Source organism: Phasianus colchicus, chromosome 26, assembly GCF_987193195.1.
Source record: "Phasianus colchicus chromosome 26, bPhaCol1.hap1.1, whole genome shotgun sequence".
In the NCBI taxonomy this organism is placed as follows: Eukaryota; Metazoa; Chordata; class Aves; order Galliformes; family Phasianidae; genus Phasianus; species Phasianus colchicus.
In genome coordinates, this window is record NC_143461.1 from 3,325,645 (window position 1) to 3,343,743 (window position 18,099).

At 46.0% G+C, this 18,099-nt stretch overlaps 2 protein-coding genes across 3 annotated transcripts; one reads left to right on the forward strand and one right to left on the reverse strand.

Moving 5' to 3' along the window:
• Positions 1 to 55: 55 nt before the first annotated feature.
• Positions 56 to 6,197, forward strand: LOC116233805 (E3 ubiquitin-protein ligase RNF113A). Its single transcript, XM_031600919.2, has 10 exons — positions 56 to 340; positions 596 to 672; positions 768 to 872; positions 2,667 to 2,774; positions 3,036 to 3,145; positions 3,349 to 3,455; positions 3,885 to 3,974; positions 4,825 to 4,918; positions 5,496 to 5,602; positions 6,063 to 6,197. Exons 1-10 carry the CDS (start codon positions 241 to 243, stop codon positions 6,146 to 6,148), a joined length of 984 nt encoding a protein of 327 aa, XP_031456779.1. The 5' UTR covers positions 56 to 240; the 3' UTR covers positions 6,149 to 6,197.
• A 779-nt stretch (positions 6,198 to 6,976) lies between these two features.
• On the reverse strand, positions 6,977 to 18,068 carry STRADA (STE20 related adaptor alpha). 2 transcript variants are annotated; one of them, XM_090125128.1, is made up of 13 exons: positions 17,931 to 18,068; positions 17,791 to 17,851; positions 16,644 to 16,701; positions 15,831 to 15,859; positions 12,303 to 12,405; positions 11,554 to 11,675; positions 11,316 to 11,424; positions 11,043 to 11,166; positions 10,259 to 10,430; positions 9,853 to 9,957; positions 9,358 to 9,599; positions 8,820 to 8,862; positions 6,977 to 8,410 (listed from the first exon to the last, which is right to left on the reverse strand). In XM_090125128.1, the coding sequence occupies exons 2-13, from the start codon at positions 17,800 to 17,802 to the stop codon at positions 8,258 to 8,260; spliced, it is 1,272 nt and encodes a 423-aa protein (XP_089981254.1). In that variant the 5' UTR covers positions 17,803 to 17,851; positions 17,931 to 18,068; the 3' UTR covers positions 6,977 to 8,257. The 2 variants fall into 2 exon arrangements, with proteins under 2 accessions (XP_089981254.1, XP_031456778.1); XM_031600918.2 differs by having other exon boundaries at positions 17,767 to 17,851.
• Between the last annotated feature and the right edge of the window lie 31 nt (positions 18,069 to 18,099).

Consider the following 18,099-nt stretch of genomic DNA (forward strand, 5'->3'; position numbering starts at 1 on the left):
ACACACACACACACACACACACACACCGGTGCACGCGCACCCCAAGCGGTTGCTATGGCGACGCGCACCCCAGCGGCCGAGGGAGCGGCTCCTCCTCTCTGCGCCCTCCCCGCCTGCAGGGGGCGCCCTTCCCCGCCCTGCCCCCAGGAGCCGCCGCTCCTGAGTCCTCCCGGCCAGCAGGGGGCGCTGAGCTGCGCCGAGCCGCTTTAGGGCCGCTCTGTCCGGCGGCCGCGGCGCAAGATGGCGGAGGAGGGCTCGGTGTGCAGCTTCGTCTTCAAGAAAAGGGGTCTGGCGGCGGGTAGAGGCCGGCGGAAGCGGCCCAGCAGCGACCAGGAGCAGGGTGAGAGCTTGTAGGGGCTGCCGGCGGTGACGTGCGCTGTGGCGGCCTGTTACGATGCCCGGGGGAGGCGAGGGAAGGCCTGGGCCGCACTGCATCTCAGCCAGGCCCGGCGCTGGGCTGTGTGGGTGAGGGACGATGTGGCGGCCGGGCCTCCGTGCCGGGGTGCCGTTCGTTATCCTCCCGCAGAGCCGCGGGGATCCGCTGCCCGCTCAGCCCCGCGGTTCGGCCCCTTAAGCCCCGCGCTGTGCCCCGCAGAGAGCAGCGGTGAGGAGGGCAGCACGGTGGTGCGGAAGGAGCGGCGGCGGGAGACCCCCAACCCCATGATCCAGAAGGTGAGGAGCCCGCGGGGCGCTGCGCTGGCCGGGGCTGTGTGGGGCCCATCCATCCCTGCAGCCGCTGTCTGTCTGTCTGTCTGTGTGCCCTTCAGACCAGGAGGTGCACGAAGGAGCGGCCCTCGTACGCGCTGAGCAGCAGCGATGAGGATGATCCGTCGAAGGAGATCGGAGTCACGTACAAATCAACAAGGTCGGCGGTAAGGACTGAGCACGGGGTGAAGTCGGGGGGGGGGGCTGGCTGATCCCATACTCCATAATCTGCTTCTGCAGATGTGGAGTCAGCTCGTCTCAGTTTTGATCTGTAGATGTCTGTCCCTTCCTTCCTAACATGCAAGCATTTTGTGCTAGGTTTATTCTTCTGTTATTCTGCATCCTCAGGAGTTCAACTAGGAATTCAGAGGGCTGGAGCACCTCTCCTATGAGGAAAGGTTGAGGGAACTGGGCTTGTTTAGCTTGGAGAAGAGAAGGCTGTGGGGAAACCTCATTGTGGCCTTCCAGGGAGTGTATAAACAGGAGGTGGAACAGCTGTTTATGAGGGTTGATAGTGATAGGACAAGGGGGAATGGTTTTACAGTAGAGGTTTAGGTTGGATATGAGGAGGAAGTTTTTCACACAGAGGGTGGTGAGGCACTGGAACAGGTTGCCCAAGGAGGCTGTGGATGCTCCATCCCTGCAGGCATTCAAGGCCAGGCTGGATGTGGCTCTGGTCTGCTGGTTGGCACATAGCAGGGGGTTGGAACCAGATGATCACTGTGGTCCTTTTCAATCCAGGCCATTCTATGATTCTGTGAATTAAGGTTGGTCTTTCCCTCTTAGAAGTGGGAATTAAAACCCCAAGGTGTGACTGGGCTTGCCTGACATCACAGAGTTTTCAGGAGAAGGAGCACCAGAATCAGATTTGCTCAATTACTGAGGCCATATTTTCAGTTTTATAGCACCTTCCTCCATAAGGTATTCATGTAACATAGAATGTACTCCCATCTTGTGAGTAGTAATAGGGTAAAAGCTCTAGAGGGAGGTCACTGTTTTCTTAGGATTGAGGGATAGGGAAACCTGAGGGTCTTGTTAACAGTTGGAGTGGAGAGAAATCACTGTTGAAGTTTTGGACACAGCTAAAAAATACTCTTCCCATTGGGCTTTTCTCAAGCTCTCCTCTTCATCCAGTGAAATTGTGTCCATCACTAAGACTCTCATCAAGATTTGTGTAGAATTAAAAGCACATACCAGCATTTGCTGTGTTGATGCTTTTTATTCCTTCCCAGACTTGCTTCCTTACTCTCTGAGTCTCCATTTTTTTCTGTATAAAATGGGAATAGTGGCCAGTTATCCTCAGTCAAAGATGCAAGGTCAGACTAAGGTCTCATTATCACATTAATTATGATTAATTTGAAGACTCATGCTGTAATGAGGAAGCCAAGGCAGGGCAGCATGTTCTTAGGAGGAGGTGGAGGCTTTGGGGTTCCAGAAGCTTTTGTTGTGTAAGTTGGATTTGTTTTTAATTTGAGGCTGGTTATAATTATTCTTTGGCTTCTGTGCAGTTAAAGAGCTGACAAAACCTAGGAATAGGTGTCTGTTCACTATATTCAAGAGGAACCAAAACCAGATCACTGAATTAAAACTGTGTGCAGGCTGCTGGGTTAAAAGTTAGATGTAACATCCTGTGTGTGGGCTGGGTGGTCTCATGACTGAAGCATTGAACATGGGAGACCTGAGATCAGTTTCCAGCTTAAACAAGATGAAGCTTGAAGGAGTAAAGTGGGGACCAATGTGTCCTGACTTTGCAAGCTAAAACCTGGGAGCAATCAGTAATTAGCATCCTGTCTTCCACAAGCACTAGGCTGGATTCATGCCAGCAGGTGCTAAGAGAAGTTAGAAATTGCTGGAGGGTGAAGCAGGCCATGCCCAGCACTTGTTCAGTCGCTGACCCACCAATGCCCAGGGGCTTTCTCTCTTTCTTTTTACTGTTGTCACAAGTTGTTCTTGCTTTTCAGAAACCTGTTGGCCCAGAAGACATGGGGGCCACAGCAGTGTATGAACTGGACACAGAGAAGGATAAAGATGCCCAGGCCATCTTCGAGCGCAGCCAGAAAATCCAGGAGGTCAGTCAGCCTCACCTTCATGAGTTAATGCTGTGCAGGAGGAGTGAGTGTGCATAACTCATCCCCTTTTGCATGCCAAGAGTTCAAGTCTTTTCTTCCCCATTAATTTGAGAGGCCAAAAGTGTTGCCTGTGTAAATGGGGGAACTTCCTGGCGTTATTGATTTCTTGGTATTGAGGGAGGTTGGTATTGGAGGGATAAAAGCTACTTTGTGACATGAAGGTCTTCTGACCCTTAATTGCCTTTCTTTTTTCTTTTCTAGGAACTGAGAGGAAAAGAAGATGATAAAATTTACCGTGGTATTAACAACTACCAGAAGTACGTGAAGCCCAAAGACACATCAATGGGAAATGCCTCTTCAGGAATGGTCAGGTAGGTTGGGACGAGCCTGCGATGGGAGGAACCACAGAGAATTTCAGGCATTGTCCCCAAAGGCACTTCTCTGGGGCCAAAATGTTGCTGTTTTTGCTAACTTGTTCCTATCTAATGAGTCCGGTGTCTGGTTTTGGCCAAGTCCCAGGGCCCTTCTCCACTGCGGTGACACAGCTGGCCTGAGCCTTCTCCCACCCTTTCAGAAAAGGACCCATCCGTGCTCCAGAGCACTTGCGGGCCACAGTGCGGTGGGATTACCAGCCAGACATCTGTAAGGACTACAAAGAAACAGGGTTCTGCGGCTTTGGAGGTGAGTGGGTATTGCCTGCAGGTGAGCACGTGCTGCACCTGATCTGCAGAGGGATCCAGTCCAGATGGACAGCCCCAAGTTTGTGGCACTAAGATGCACAGTTACTAATTCACAGGCCCCTGTTTGCAGAGTTTGTATTTCCTCACCTGAGGTTATGTGGGGGGTGGGATTTCCTCTTCCTTATCCCACTTCCATGTGGGTGAATGCTGGAGCTCTTGCTGTGGCATCCAGAGCATGATGCTTATGGCCTGTTGATCCTGAGAGGGAAGTATGGCCTGCCCGGTCCTGCCCTGGAATGCAGGTGCATGGAGAAGCAATCAGGTTTCACCTTGTGCTGGGCAAATCTCAGGCTGCCTCTGGATGAGGTGTCCTGTAAACAGCTGGGCAATGAGGGAAGATTGTTCATCTCTTCTCCTTTATGCTTTTCAGACAGCTGCAAATTCCTCCATGACCGCTCAGACTACAAACACGGCTGGCAGATAGAACGGGAACTGGATGAAGGCCGCTATGGAGTCAATGGTACAGCACAGCCCCTCTGCTCTCCTGCTCCCTGAGCTAATGGTGTACGAGGCCACAAGGTCCTGCCTTCTCCCATGTTGTAGACTGAATGTGACTTACAGACTTTGCTGTCTCAAACTGCACAAGCAATGGGTTGATTAGATGCAAAGAATTCCTCATTCCACAAAGCTATGGAACTCCCTGCTGTGGAATTACCTTAGCACCAATAACCACTGCCAGTGCTGTGCAAATCTGCTGCGTTCAGATTACCACTGACTGCTACCAGAGAGGATTATTTGCTCTGTCTATACAGAATATACCAGTCTGCTATTGTATGAATCCCAGCAGTAAACAGTGTGGAGCTGGGGAGGTAGATAGAACCATTTCCTGCAGCACAGATGTCCAGGAGCTAGAATGCTTTCATGCTTTGTCACATCAATATTTCTCACTCAGAATCCATATCTGTGGCCCAAGGATGCAGCTGAGTATTGCTTATGAACCCCTGCGCAGTTGCAGGAAAGGGGATGTTCTCTGAGTTGGAGCTGAAGAGTTTAATAGCAGCTGTTTTGGAAAAAAATGTGAAAAATTGGGGACTGGAGGATCTGTCTGTTTATAGCAACAAGTGGGTGTCACAGAAAATGTGCTCCTGTGAAGTGAGCAACAAGCACATTGGCTCATTAGACCTAATTATATCTCAATCCCACATGTTACTGACATCAATGACACCCAGATGCTAGAACTCTATTGTTTCCAGCAGAGATTGAATCCCACCTGCTGTACTTTCTCCATGTTCCATATTTCATGCCCTGTGCATCTGCTGGCCTGTCTGCTTCTGCTCTTGTTCAAGTCTGGTTAACTTTCTCTTGTGCAGATGAAGAAAACTATGAGGTGAGCAGTGATGAGGAGGATATGCCTTTCAAATGCTTCATCTGCAGAAGTTCCTTCAAGAACCCCGTGGTCACCAAGTAAGTGAGGGAGCCAAACATCTGTGGTGGGTTGAGTCCTCTAGTCAGTCAGTCATTCACTGTGGTAGCAAACACTGTCATTGTCTGCATTCTGGTGTGTGGAGCATGCTTGTTTGCTTTTCTGGTGGGGAAAGCCTCTGCTATCCAGGGAGTCTCCTAACTACATCTCAAGCATCTTCTTGGTAGGGATCTCAAGCCTTTGTTGTCCAAGCACCTTTTAGATTTCCATAGACGCTGCCTGATCGCATTGCCTTGCAGCAGCCACTCTGCTGCAGGTGCCTGCTATCTCTGTGCTTTCCCCCGGGAATACCACAACTATACCATCAACTATAGCACTTGTACCTGTGCTGTCTCTGGGAGAGCTGGCTGATGGCTGTGTGCAGACATTCAGCATCAGTGAAGCAATGCTGAAACAGCTTTTATGAGTACAGCAGAGAACACAGGGCTGATGCTGCATAGGGAACTGTGCATCCAGCTTGCTTTTGCATCCCTCAGGGCTCAGTAGTCAATTATTTCTAACTCCTGGATGCAGCAGTTGTATGTGGTGACTGGCATTGCCATCTGTTTCTCCATACAGGTGTAGGCATTACTTCTGTGAGAGTTGTGCCCTCCAGCACTATCGCAAATCCCAGCGCTGTTACGTGTGTGACAAGCAGACCAATGGAGTCTTCAACCCAGCAAAAGGTAACGGCCACGTGTGGGAAAGAGGGCTGCTGATGTATGCTCACGGTGTTTGGCCTGGTTGAAAGTTGTAGCTCACAGGCAGAACTTCTCTCAGTGCCCGGAGACACCACATCAGGACCTGGGTGCCTCCACAGGTGTAAAAAGTGCATTTGTGTTTGCCCAGATGAGGAACTTGGGGAGTCTGATTTCTGATGAGGGTAATGGGAGTGCAGACAGTAGCTTTTCTGATACTGTTGTTTGCAGGTCAGTAATCTACTGATAGGGCCTGATATGGTAGGACCTGAAGCCTTGGGCTCAGTGTACGGTGGTAGGTCCTGGCTTAGTTTTTGTGTAGGGAAGTGACTTTTGGTAGGTGCTTCAGTTCTTGGAGAGAGCTGTGTTTGCAGGTCTTGGAGATCCAGCTTTGCTGTTGGACATCCCCCAGACCTGGAGTCTCACTGTGCTTCTTCCTGCTTTTCAGAGCTCATGGCAAAATTGGAAAAACACAAAGGGGAAGAGGAGGAGGGGGAGTCAGACCACTCAGACCATGGAGAAGACCCGCACTAGCAAAGCACTCTGTTTTGTACGGAACCGAATAAAGTTTTCATGGGAAGAATGCACTGTGATCACAGCACCTTTGGGCAGCAGCTGCAGCCATTGGTTTTTCATCCAACCAGGGGTTGTTAAAATGGGGGCACAAGTGGTGCCAGTCTTCATTTGCTGCTCTGTGAAGGCACAGGACGGAATGGGTAAGCTGAGAGTTGTCCTCTGTGCCATCAGTAGGACCACACAAGGGTCTGGGGAGGGAGGGGTTGAACTCTGTTCAGTTACTTTTGACAATGTGTCACCATTTATTTTACTCCTAATGTGGTAGTTATCCTGCCAGCTAGCTCTGGAAGCATAAAAAGCTATCCTGAAGTTACAGGGAGCAATCTCTATCCTAAAATTTAAGTCCATAAAATATGATCACATCGAATGCTGAAAGCATGGAGAGAAATGAAAACTAGTCGCTTGCACCAAGTTTATCTGTCATTCTGGAAATGCTGTTTGGAAAGTAAGCCAGACTTCTGCAGTTAGTTGTGATTTATTACAGCTCAGAGGAGCATATTTCCTCCTGTCTGTTCTGCTGCCTCTTGGTTTCTAGAAGTCAAGGGCTAAAAGTCACGTCAAGTAGGCTTTAGAACTTCAGTGGGTGATGCGAAATCACCCCTTGGGGATGAAGCCAGCAGCTGCAGCACATGCCAAACACAGTCCCCAAGCTTTTATGCTGTCAGTGGTACTTCTCTTTATTATTTTTCCCTTGCTGCAAGTACCAGTTAACCATCTCTGTCCAGACTTGGGAGATGGGGATAAGAATTTTTGGCACTTCTCTGTCACTCTGCAGAAACAGCAGGCTTACAAACTTCAGAAATATTTTATTTGTTTTGGCAAAAAACTAGAGTAACAAACTTTATCTGGGTTCAAGTAGTTTACAAACACAAGAAGGACCTGTTCTCAGCACCATTCTCCCATCAACCACACTTACAGAACTGGAGTCTCAGTGCTTCATTTGAGAATGGAAAGAGCTCCAGCACCCACGGTCCTTGGAAAGGTCAAACTGAAAGCCTTAAACACACCTCCAAAACCAAATGCTGTGGGCTAGGGGAGAGCTGCCACAAGCAGGGATCAAGGGAAGCTGTGTGAAACACAAGCAAAGGATTTTTTTCAAGTCTGTCAGTCATTCAGGGATGATGGTATAGCAATGGTAATAGAGGGTTTAAGATCATTCTGTACATAACATTCAAAGAAGTGTTCTGAGTAAGAGGATTCTGTGTGAAAATTACTTTTCCTTCATGCCAAGTCACTGAGAACAGGCTGGTATGAATATTTCATGCTGTGAAAGCAGCCTAGCTAACAGAAGGCTGAGCTGGATGTACTCTGGGAGGTTAGAAAAGCTGGTACATGCACAGAATTACACACTAGAATTTGATGACCCAGGCAGCCATGGGAGGAGAGTGGGGATGCCATCTGACCTGGAGCTCAGAGCACACAGCACACAACATCAGCTGAGAGGAGTCTTAAAAGCTCCCTCCAGAAACTGGAGCACAGCTCAGTACTGCAGAGGAATGCCCAGTGCAGTGAATGTGCCACAACAGCATCAGGTTATCTTCTGTTTCTTGTTTTCCCCCATAAAGAAGTGACCAAGCTTAAGAACGCACTCCTTTCCTCACCCTCAGAAGTTATCCAATAACAACACTGTAACATAAGTCTGACTAGCTCTAAGAAAATGCCCAAAACTAAGAACTGCTTTCCTCCCCTTCTTAACTCTAAGGCACCCTTTAAAAAAATAAAAAAATAGAATCATGCAGCCTTCACCTGTGATACAAGGAAGCCAATCGTTTTTAGAAACCCAGGAAAGGAGACCATAACTGAACAGATTCACTCAATCCATTGTAGCGTTCTCCTGGTGCTCAGCTGAAAAAACTGGGGTATGGGGCACTGCACCACCAGAATACTCCACAGCTCTGGTCTGTCCATTTGTTTCCACACTTGTTTCCAAGTAAACAGGCAGCTGATGTTCCTTCCCAAGGACCTGTAAACTCTTCCATGTGTAACATTCATCACCTTTTATGAACAGGAACAATAAATTACAATGTCCAGAAAGCTCCTCCAGAACCAAATATAGTCTCTGTTTTTCTAGAATTCCCAGTCATCCACATCCAGCTGCTCCAAGTTTGACACCAACCCAAAAATGCCACTAGGATCCTGGGGCCGAGTTCCTTCAAAGTTGGTGATGGGTGTGACGGGGCGCAGCAGTTCAGGGAGTGCTTCAGAAGCACGGCGCTTGATCTGCATGGAGAAAAGAGCTCAGCTCTGAAATGCTTCTTCACATAGGAAGGCAGCAAGTAAAACAAACATCCTTCTGTCTGCACTGAAAGATGCACAATCTGCATCTTGTAACAGGTCCACTCCAGTAACACTTGCGTGATTCTGAGGGTAAGAGAAGCTGAAGTGTTGCAGGGGAGGGAGCTGCTGGAAGAGCCACATCACGCTCCCAGAGAACAGCCCTCCCACTTCCTAGAGAATGCAAGGCTCACTAACCTGCACTGCTGCTAATCACCAAGCTAAATTGATCCTTTCAGGTCTCAGAAAATTCAGCAGCTCAAAATTCCCACCCTCAGCTTTGGGGACACTGTAAGGTAATGACTAAAGAAAAGCCACTGTTCTGTATCTATGCATTAAATGATGATCTCCTTACCTGCTTGAAAAAGGGATGATTAAGCAGAGCACCTGCACTTGGCCTGCAGAAGGAAGTTCAAATAAAACAAGAGAAGAAAACAAGTCAGTACACTGATCTTTCAAGATGCCCATGTAGTTCTGTCAGCAGTTCACCATCACAACCCCATCCCACCCACCCCCTCCCTTGCACCAGCTCTGGCACCCAGACTCTGTGAAGATTCAACACACTAACCCAGCAGAAAACATGCTCTTAGCAGCTGATGGGGTGGTCTGAGGAGCACAAGGAGCAGTGTAAGGACAAGACAGGACCCCCCCACTCTACTTCCCAAAGGAGGTTGCGAATTGTGGCTATGAACTTTTAAGGAAAGTGCCTCAAGACATTAACACTGCTTTTGTTGTGCATACTTGACATGCTCTTCTCAACACACAAAGCACATCCTCACTCAGCTGTGGTTTTGAAAAAACTGCAAACAACCTTCACTGGCTCTCATGGTATATTCAGCACAAAAACTGTGCTTGTAGCAGGCCCGTGAAGGGCAGCTTTGGCCTGGCTTTACCTGAAGTCTGGGTTCCGCTGAAGGCACTGCCCTACGAAGTTATGGAAGCAGGTGGAGAAGGTCCGAAGATAAGGGTGTAGGGTTGACTCTCCGTTGGCTGCTCTCACATTGCTAACAGCCACGTTCTCACCCAGCCCATAGTTTGCACTTGAACGAGAGGTTTTCATAGTCAGCTCATCAGCAGGAATTGTGGTGGTGTCTAGCAGGCAGGGAACAGTTCCATTCAGCTTTTCCAAGAGCATCTGGAAGCGAAGGACATCAACATCCCACATACACACAAGCAACAATTAAAAATTCTCAGTAGATTTCTCATGTCCTCAGCATTTGGACATTACCATTCTGACACCAAAGCCTCAATACAGAAGCACTGCAATTCTCTAGAAAAAGCAGCAATGAGAAGGGAATTCAGGCACCCTCCTGTCTCCACAACCCAGAGCTGAAATGCACTTCTGCATGCTGAGATGAAAGAGTGAAAGATGAGCCTTTAAACCTTACCTGAGTGGAAGGCATGTCTTTAAATGGTACATGTCCATTTGCCAGCTCACAAGCTGTTATCCCTATGCTGTAAATGTCAGATTTTGCATCATATCCCTGAAGATTCTAGAAGAAAAGGGAAATAAAAATTGTAGGCTTGCAGTGCAGACAGGTGATGCCCATGATTTGCTGTGTAGAAGAACAAACAAAAATGATTTCAGCAGAAATTAGACAACCCACATATAGGACTGGTCTGTTGTTGTGGGTAGTTTTAAGGTAAAAAGTACACAGTAAGATGCTCATCATGCGCAAAAGCAACACTGGCTGTTGGTTTTACTTTTCCCAGAACATACCCTAAAACCTCAGGAAGTTATGCAGAGATAAGATGTATTACTGAGCACAAGCAGTAGTTGGTTTTTAAACATACCTGCTGCAGGACTTCAGGGCTGAGCCAAGGTAGGACTTTGATGCTGTATTTGGGAAAGTCATGAACAACTTTGAGGCGCTGCCCATGATTAATCATACTCAGGTTACTTCTCAGGCCAGAGAGGTACACCTTCCCATCTACAGAAATGAGGATATGGCTGGCTTTCACACTCCTTAAAAGAACAATAAAGATCAGTCAGGTTCTCTGTCCCCAAAGGTTTACATTCCTTACAGCATCCCCAGGAATGCTGCTAGCATAGAAGTACACTACAGAGGATTCAAGGCAGGAACACTTACCTGACCAACTTTGACAGTACGTACCATAAAAGGACCAACCACTGATAAGTCAGGATATTCAGTGTTTAAAATATAGTTTCACAATTAAAGGATAATATCAGAGAAAAGGAAAAATATGCTAAAGGCTGGAAATGGTAAACTAAGGAAGAGATTTTTAAAAGATTCAACCTTAACGAGCACTGATAGAAAGACTAAAAGCTTATCAAGAGATTCCTAACGGCCATCCTGAATACTGTGCAAAACTGCATACACAAACATCAACAGGACTCAGTTCACCCACTTTGCACTTCCCCCAGGGAATGTTTCTGTGGCAAGGAGAAACGGAGGACTAGAGGACTCGAGACAAATCTCTCCATACTGTCAGTCTCAATTCAGAGCCTTAGCAAGTCTGCCTGCCAACATGGCTGTCCTGACTTCACACAGACACTGGCCTTCAGGGTACAGAGGTAAGTTTGTTTCAGTAACACTTTTATTATTTTTTTTTTTACCTATGTACATAGCCCATATGGTGGATGTAGTCAAGTGCTTTCAATACTCCTTGGAGAATATATGCAATAGCCAACTCACTCATCCCATCCATGAAATGGGTACAGATTAAATCTTTTGCAGAACCTAAAATGAAACAAAACATCTCTTCATTGGTCAGAATAACAAGGATGTTTCAATAAAGATGTAACACCTCTTAAACTTCACTTTACACCTCTAAAACTTCATTTTACAGGATATGCTGCTCAGAATAAAAATACACCCTCTTCACTTACCATAGGCCATGAAAGATGTCACTACCCATAGCTCATTGTCAGCTATGAATGTTGCTTTGTATGGCACAATGTTAGGGTGGTTGAAGAGCTTGGAAACATGAAGTTCCCCCTGAAAGCAAAGAAGATATTTTGATTCAATTCAGCAAATGCAAAAATATGAATACAGTATTGACAAGCACTGTTCTTATCATCAGTTCTCTCCTAAACTTACACTATAGCATTACTAGACATGTGTTACCTGCAAGAACGTGACCATTTCATTGGTGCAGGCTTCCAGGTTAACTCTTCTGACAGTGACATACTCCCCTGAGGGTTTATACCTGGCCAGGTTTACAACCATCAAGTCTTCAAAGCCTCTGCCTGAAATAAAAGGCATTCAAGCTTCAGTAATATTTCTGGAAGCACACAGTTCTAAAGAATTCCTCCAATCCTTGGCCCTTAAATAACCTTTATACTCATTTACTCAAACTATTTATGGCCTCGTGAGTGAAAGAAAGTAATTGTTCCATCAGAAGTCAACTCCCTTGGCATGTATCCCATTGATCCTAGCCAGTAAGTTAACATTATCCTGTCTTTCAAGCTCACAACTGAGGCAGAAATGATTCAACCACAGCCCCTCCAAGACCAGGGACAAGATTCAGGGTCTTTCTGCTGACTCTGTACTTCATACTCAGCATTGTTAATTCACCACCTTCCATTGCAAGCCTTTAGGATAAGCATCTCAGTTTTATCAAAGTGATTTTAAAATCAAAGAGGAATCATAGAATCACAGAATTGTAGGGGCAGGAAGGAACATCTAGAGGTAATCAAGTCCAACCCCCCTGCAAAGCAGGCTCCCTAGACCAGGTTACACAGAGGAAGAGTGTTCTAATGGCAAAAAAAAACCCCAAGCAACTCATCAACACGGACAATAAATCTGCAGGGTGTTGTTTTTTTTTTTTTTTCTGTAAAGCAGACTTCAGTTCTCCACCCCAGCAGTAATATTACCTATGATAGTGAGCAACTCATAACAGCTGCTGTCTGGGAGGAAGTTGCTCATGGTGTCCCTTTTATGGGATGAAGCTATCGACTCGGAGCTCGCCTCATTTGTCTGGGGAGAAAAAAAATAAAGTCAGCTCAGAAGAAATAAAGATCAGGTGCTGGTAAAAATCATCTGCTCCTTATATTATTGTACACAATAAAACAACAAACTAGAGGAGATAATTTAACTGCTGTTAAAATAATACTGAACAGTTAAATGTCAGTTGAAATCCAGGAGATGCCTCATTTCAGAAGGTCCAGACATCTGTGTTTTAAACATGTAACTACAAAATGTTTACTCACTTTAAGCTAGGATGTCTTCAGAAATGTTTGGACAAGGCCAATTACTGTTCCCCTGAACAGTTTAAGCACTACTTTGTAGTAACTATCTTTCTTTATTTACATTCTTGCCTGAGCAAAGGCCATGGAAGCACAGAACGTTTCCAGTATGCTGCCCTGTGGCACTCAGCACTCCTGCCTGATGCTGGGGCTCTGATGCTTGCTGCATTAAGACCAGCACAGCTGAAGCTACTGAGCTGAATGTAGAAGTGATGAACCAAGTCAGAGAAGGTATGAAGGTCAGCATGAAAAATAAAGCTCCAAATGAAAGCAAAAATTCAGCTGCAAAGAATTAGTGCTTACAGGAGAAAAAAAAAGACCTCACACCACACAAGGAATCAGCACTCCCAAACCTGCCAGCTTTTCTTTGCTACTTCTAATATGAAGCTACCTGCTTTATTTACACACCTCTTTTCCAGCAGCATTCTGCATGAGACAAACTGCAAGGCTCTTGCAAGTTCCTCTATACCTTGCAGCTCCCTTGAATTCCCAAAGTCACAAGGAATGCATCTTAATGGGGATCCAAATTGATTTGGTGTCTAACAGCAAATTTAGTTATCTCCCACTTCCAGCACATTAACTCTTGCTGACATTTGGAAGCACAGCTCATTTCTTCCACCTCGTTCTTCATCAACTGCAAATGCCCTTTATCAGACCTTTTCTTATGGCACATGAAATAGAAAGGGCTCATGCATTTTCCTACTGTGACAGTGAATACTCTTTTATTCCCAAGACAGTGACATGCCCTGCTCTACACTCAGGAAAGGGTAAATGTAGCACACAAGCACAGGCATCATTTACCATAAATCACCTTTGGCTCAGTCTGAGGATTCAGCTCCTGAGAAGCTTTCAGCTGCCCCTAAATGTACCCTGAGGGTAAGCTACATGTCAGGCTTCTTAACTTCCAGCTTTGCAGCTGATTTCGAAGAACATTCTACCTCTCTGTGTCCACCTTAAAAATAAGTGTTAATTTCAGCTATGGGCAAAGGTGAAACTCAGTTTTGTGAACAGTGCTATGATGCAATTTCAGCTCAAACAGCTGCAGCACAGCAACTCAACTGGTGTCTGTTTCAGGGTAAACAACCCCTCCAATCTCAACAGTTCTAAAACCTTCGTTCCAGCCACAGCACCACACAGTGCTGCAGCCTGGCTGTGGACACTGAATGGAAAGTTACTGCCTATCTCAAACCTGTGGTAAAGGTTCTTGTCAGTTCTGACTTTCACTGCATCATTAATTATTTCTTCCATCAATTTCACACAGTCCTGTCAACGTCAAGACTTGACACACAGGCAGATTGAAACCTCTGAAGCAAAAAGGCACCACCAAGGAAGTGAAAGCAGAAGGCTCTGATAGCAGCATTATGGAGCAATGGCAGCAGGTGAAACACTCAGCAGTATGTAAGTGGTTTGCTTTATTCAAGTCCACTCCAGATAGAGCATAAGCCAACAAAACAGATGCAAAAATTAAATATCTTAGTCATGGTTCAGGCTGTTTCAACAGCAATGGAAAAAAAAAAAGAATGTAAAATCTCTTTTTAGAGGTCTTCATCAGAGGTCCTCACTCACCTGTCCTCATGTTAGCAGTGACCAATAACTGAGAGTTAATGCAAAAGGAGCTCCACCAGAAAATTATCAATGTGGGACAAGAGTTGGAAAAAAAGAAAGTTAAACTGAAATGTCACTTATGAAATACTGCAAAAAAAGAAAAAAAACAACACTCCTTGGTGGTTTCACACAGGACAGCTTTTGGTGTATGGTTAAAAGCAAAAGCAGCTGCAAAATGAAGTCACATGTAACTTGCTATATGGCATGACTTTCATGAATAGACAGCTTTCAGCCTCATTGATCAGGTTTTAATTGGAAATAAGTTTGATGAAACTGATCTAAGATAACCACTGTTATAAATGCCATGTGAAAATGAGTTATGTGATGCCAGCAAAGATCTGCCTTTGCCAAATCACATTCATCTGAAGCAGAAAGGGGGAACATTGCTTTTGTTCTGCTGCCTTTCTCATCACCTCCTTATTCCTTCACTCCATCTCATTCCCTTCCCCCATTTCTGTAAAACCATGTGAGAAAAAGAAAGCTTTCATTTAGCTGTAAAAATAAAAATAAGTCACCAGTACCCCTTCTTTGTCCAAAAATCTGAGTATTTTAACAAAAACAATACAGATGCTCATCTCAGTGTTCTCCCAGTATAGCATAAGGTGTGAATGTACATGACTTCACACAAAACATTCCATGAGCTGTATATTTTCAGCTTTGTTTGTGCCAGTAAATGACAGATAGCGGCACAAGATTAATTATCAGCAGCCTGAACTGACACAGTTACAATCAAATCACACTTAATTCCTGTTAGTAATTAGCTTAAACTAAAGCAACAGCAGCACACAGAGATCTATAAATGTGTTGTGAGCAGGTGGGCAATAATTTAGAGATTTATCTTGCCATGAAATATGTTATTCTCTGAGCACTGCTCATCATGAACTGTGCTGTGTCTCATCAGGGTCTGCAGAACAAAAAGCAAAGGCAGAGTTCTCAGCAGCTCTGTTTGGCTGTATGGTTTTGAGCAGAAACTCCACGTTCACAAATGGCTTTAATTTTTAGGAGGCAAAGCTCTGTGCGTGTGTGCAGAGAATTGGCTCTAAAGAAGACCAGGCACTGGGAGGTCAAGTCAGCTCAGAATGAAAATTACATATTACTGATGTAACTGCTCTCCAGAGGAAATAAAGGAAATCAAAAACAATGTGTTCAGAAGGGAATATGGCTTAGAACAACAGAATAATAATAAATTAGGGCTGTTTTCAGAAGTCTTGCAAGCTAACTTCTTCCATTTATTCTGAAACAGTTCAGAGATCAGCATCACTCAAAAATCAGATCTTCATAATCCCAAAACTCGTGTGGGTGGGTGGGGGACCAACCCCTACCACTAATCCAAGAGAAGAAGTTTCAACTTCCAGACCTGTCACAAAGTTTGCAAACCATACACCAAAACCTCCATGCCAGGGTGAAACCCATCTCCACACTTGCAGAGCTACGTATAGAGATGAAGTAATAGAACTAAGGTAAAAAGGGAAAAAAAAAAAAAATCAAACTTCCACAAGGATAATCTCCATGCAATGAACCACAGCACCACAGCCTGCAAACGCCACTTACTTTTCTCCTAGAGTCACCCGGAGGCTGCTCTGGAGTAAAGAAATTCATTGTTCACCAAGTTGTGTTCAACAGACACCCATTCAAAATAGTTGGAACATAACTGAGTGCATGACCCCACGATACTTATTGACACCAAATAGCTACAAATATATATTCTTACACAAATAGTTAATTAACAGATAAAGCTGCTGTGTTACAAGTAATCAGTTGCACAAGAATGGGAATCAAAGGGATTCAGTAGTGCTGCTGTTTATATTCAACATAAAAGCAAACTGATACTTAAGAAATGACACTGATATTTAGCTTGAATAGAGAACAAATCATCTAATGTTTATTTGAAGCAGAAGCTCAAAGATCTATAGATACATCTTTCCTATACTAAATCACCAATCAAGATTTCTGCATCCTAGTATAATATTCTGCTTGTTGCACACAGAGCAGACCAGAAACCAATTAGCTCTCATACAGGCAATGCTATGGAGCCATCATAACAGTTTCAAACTCATTTTTACGCCATTTACCTTCTCAAACCTCTGTGTTTTACTTTCACCCAAAAGCGGTTAGGCTAAGAAATCCAGATTGCAGTGTCTGCAAACAGAACTGCCATCAACGTGGAACTGATCTCCAAATGACTTGTTGGGTATTTCTGTGTTAACTTTACATTGCTAGTCAGCCTGAACAACCAGATTTGGTGCTACAACCAGATGTATCCACCTCTTTTACTGCTAGATAGATATTTTCTATCAAATTAACAGGCCTGGGGGCTACAATAAGACATTTCTAGAAAGATCACTTAACGAGAGGAAAACTTACCTCCAAATAGTTCGAACTCCCTCAAGCCCTCAACAATGAACTTTTCGGACACCCACCGCTAAGAAAAAAGAAATCCCCCCAATAATTGGTTACTTCCTTTAGAGACAAACCACTCCCCTTCCCTCCCACACCCCTAAACAAAAGCAGAATCGTAACACTTCAACAGTATTACTGTGTCTATAACCCATTAATTACAACCACCTCACTATGGACAAAGATATTGGTTTTGTTGGCCACTAGGATGGCACGCATGCAGCAAGCACACACGTGTCACTGCACCTCCTGAATGGCATGCACTCACAATAAGGTTAATGTTAGATTATTCAAACAAGAGCTTTCACACATGCACACAGAGCAAAAATAATAAGCATGCTGTGCTCCCTTGTATAAAGATATAAATGTTTGGGTGCAAAAATCAGCGTTCTTACAAAGAGACAACATCTCTGAGCATTGTGGCTACATACTATCTAGGTGCAAAATTAAAACAAGTATTGCAGAAGTGCTGTTCTCTTCCAGAATTCATGCTTAAATGTCAGAGCAAGCATTGTTGGTGCAGAGATACGCTTCTACCATTCTATTTGACTCCGTGATTCAAAGAAATGCAGAACAGAGAGTAGAAAGCACAGCTTTAGGCTTGCAATGCTGACTGCCAGGTTAGCGTTAAGCAATCACAAGCAGCCCCGTGTCAGAAAGCGGCAATAAAACAAGGAAAAAACGGATTGTGTCGTTCAATGCAAGCAAGGGCGGTCCTGGAAAGCAGCGCTCCGTGGGTGACGGTGACCGGACATCACACAGCGATCACAGCCGCCGCGCTGTAAGCCGTTAGAAGTGCTTTTCTCACGTGACGCCGATTGTTCGACACCTTAAAGCGCGGAATTAACAGCGCCGCCGTTTGGTTTCCCAAACGTTCGGTTCGGAGAGCGCACGGGCGGAGCCGCACAGGCGGTGCCGGGCCTTCCCCAGCTCCCCTCGTCCCGAACGCTCCGCACGGCCAGCAGCGGGGTTTTAACGCGGCTGTTAGCGCGGTTCCCGTGACCCCGGGCGCGGTGCTTTCCATACGGCCCCGAGCAGGCCGCGGCCCGGTTTACCGGCTGAGGGGAGCTGGACGCCGTTTAACACTCACCCTAATCCGTTCGGGTTTACTTACAAGAAAAGACATGGACTCCGCGATCGCGCTACCTCACGCAGCACACGCAATGAACTGCAACCTAAGGGACGAGAGCGGTTGTTCGCCCGGCCCGGCCCGGCCCGGCCCCGCCCGCGCCTCCCGCAGCCCCCGGCCCTCACCTTCTCTTCAGGCTGCGCCCGCCTCGCACCGGTAGAGACGCTGCGTGTGACGTCAGCACGCAACCACGTGACGCAGGACGTCTCGGCGCGCGTCTATGACGTCGTTTCGCAGGCCCGCGCGCGCGCATAAGAAAGGCGGGAATCAGAGGGCGCCGCCATGTTGGTTCTC

Excerpts from the sequence above, each read along its gene's own strand:
- LOC116233805 (XM_031600919.2), top strand. The coding sequence starts at position 241 with ATGGCGGAGGAGGGCTCGGTGTGCAGCTTCGTCTTCAAGAAAAGGGGT. Across the intron at positions 2,775-3,035 it reads GCAGCCAGAAAATCCAGGAG|GAACTGAGAGGAAAAGAAGA; the intron begins GTCAGTCAGCCT and ends TTTCTTTTCTAG. Across the intron at positions 3,456-3,884 it reads AGGGTTCTGCGGCTTTGGAG|ACAGCTGCAAATTCCTCCAT; the intron begins GTGAGTGGGTAT and ends TATGCTTTTCAG.
- STRADA (XM_031600918.2), bottom strand. The coding sequence starts at position 17,802 with ATGTCTTTTCTTGTAAGTAAACCCGAACGGATTAGG. Across the intron at positions 16,702-17,766 it reads GTAAACCCGAACGGATTAGG|CGGTGGGTGTCCGAAAAGTT; the intron begins GTGAGTGTTAAA and ends CTTTTTTCTTAG. Across the intron at positions 10,431-11,042 it reads CATATGGGCTATGTACATAG|GAGTGTGAAAGCCAGCCATA; the intron begins GTAAAAAAAAAA and ends TGTTCTTTTAAG.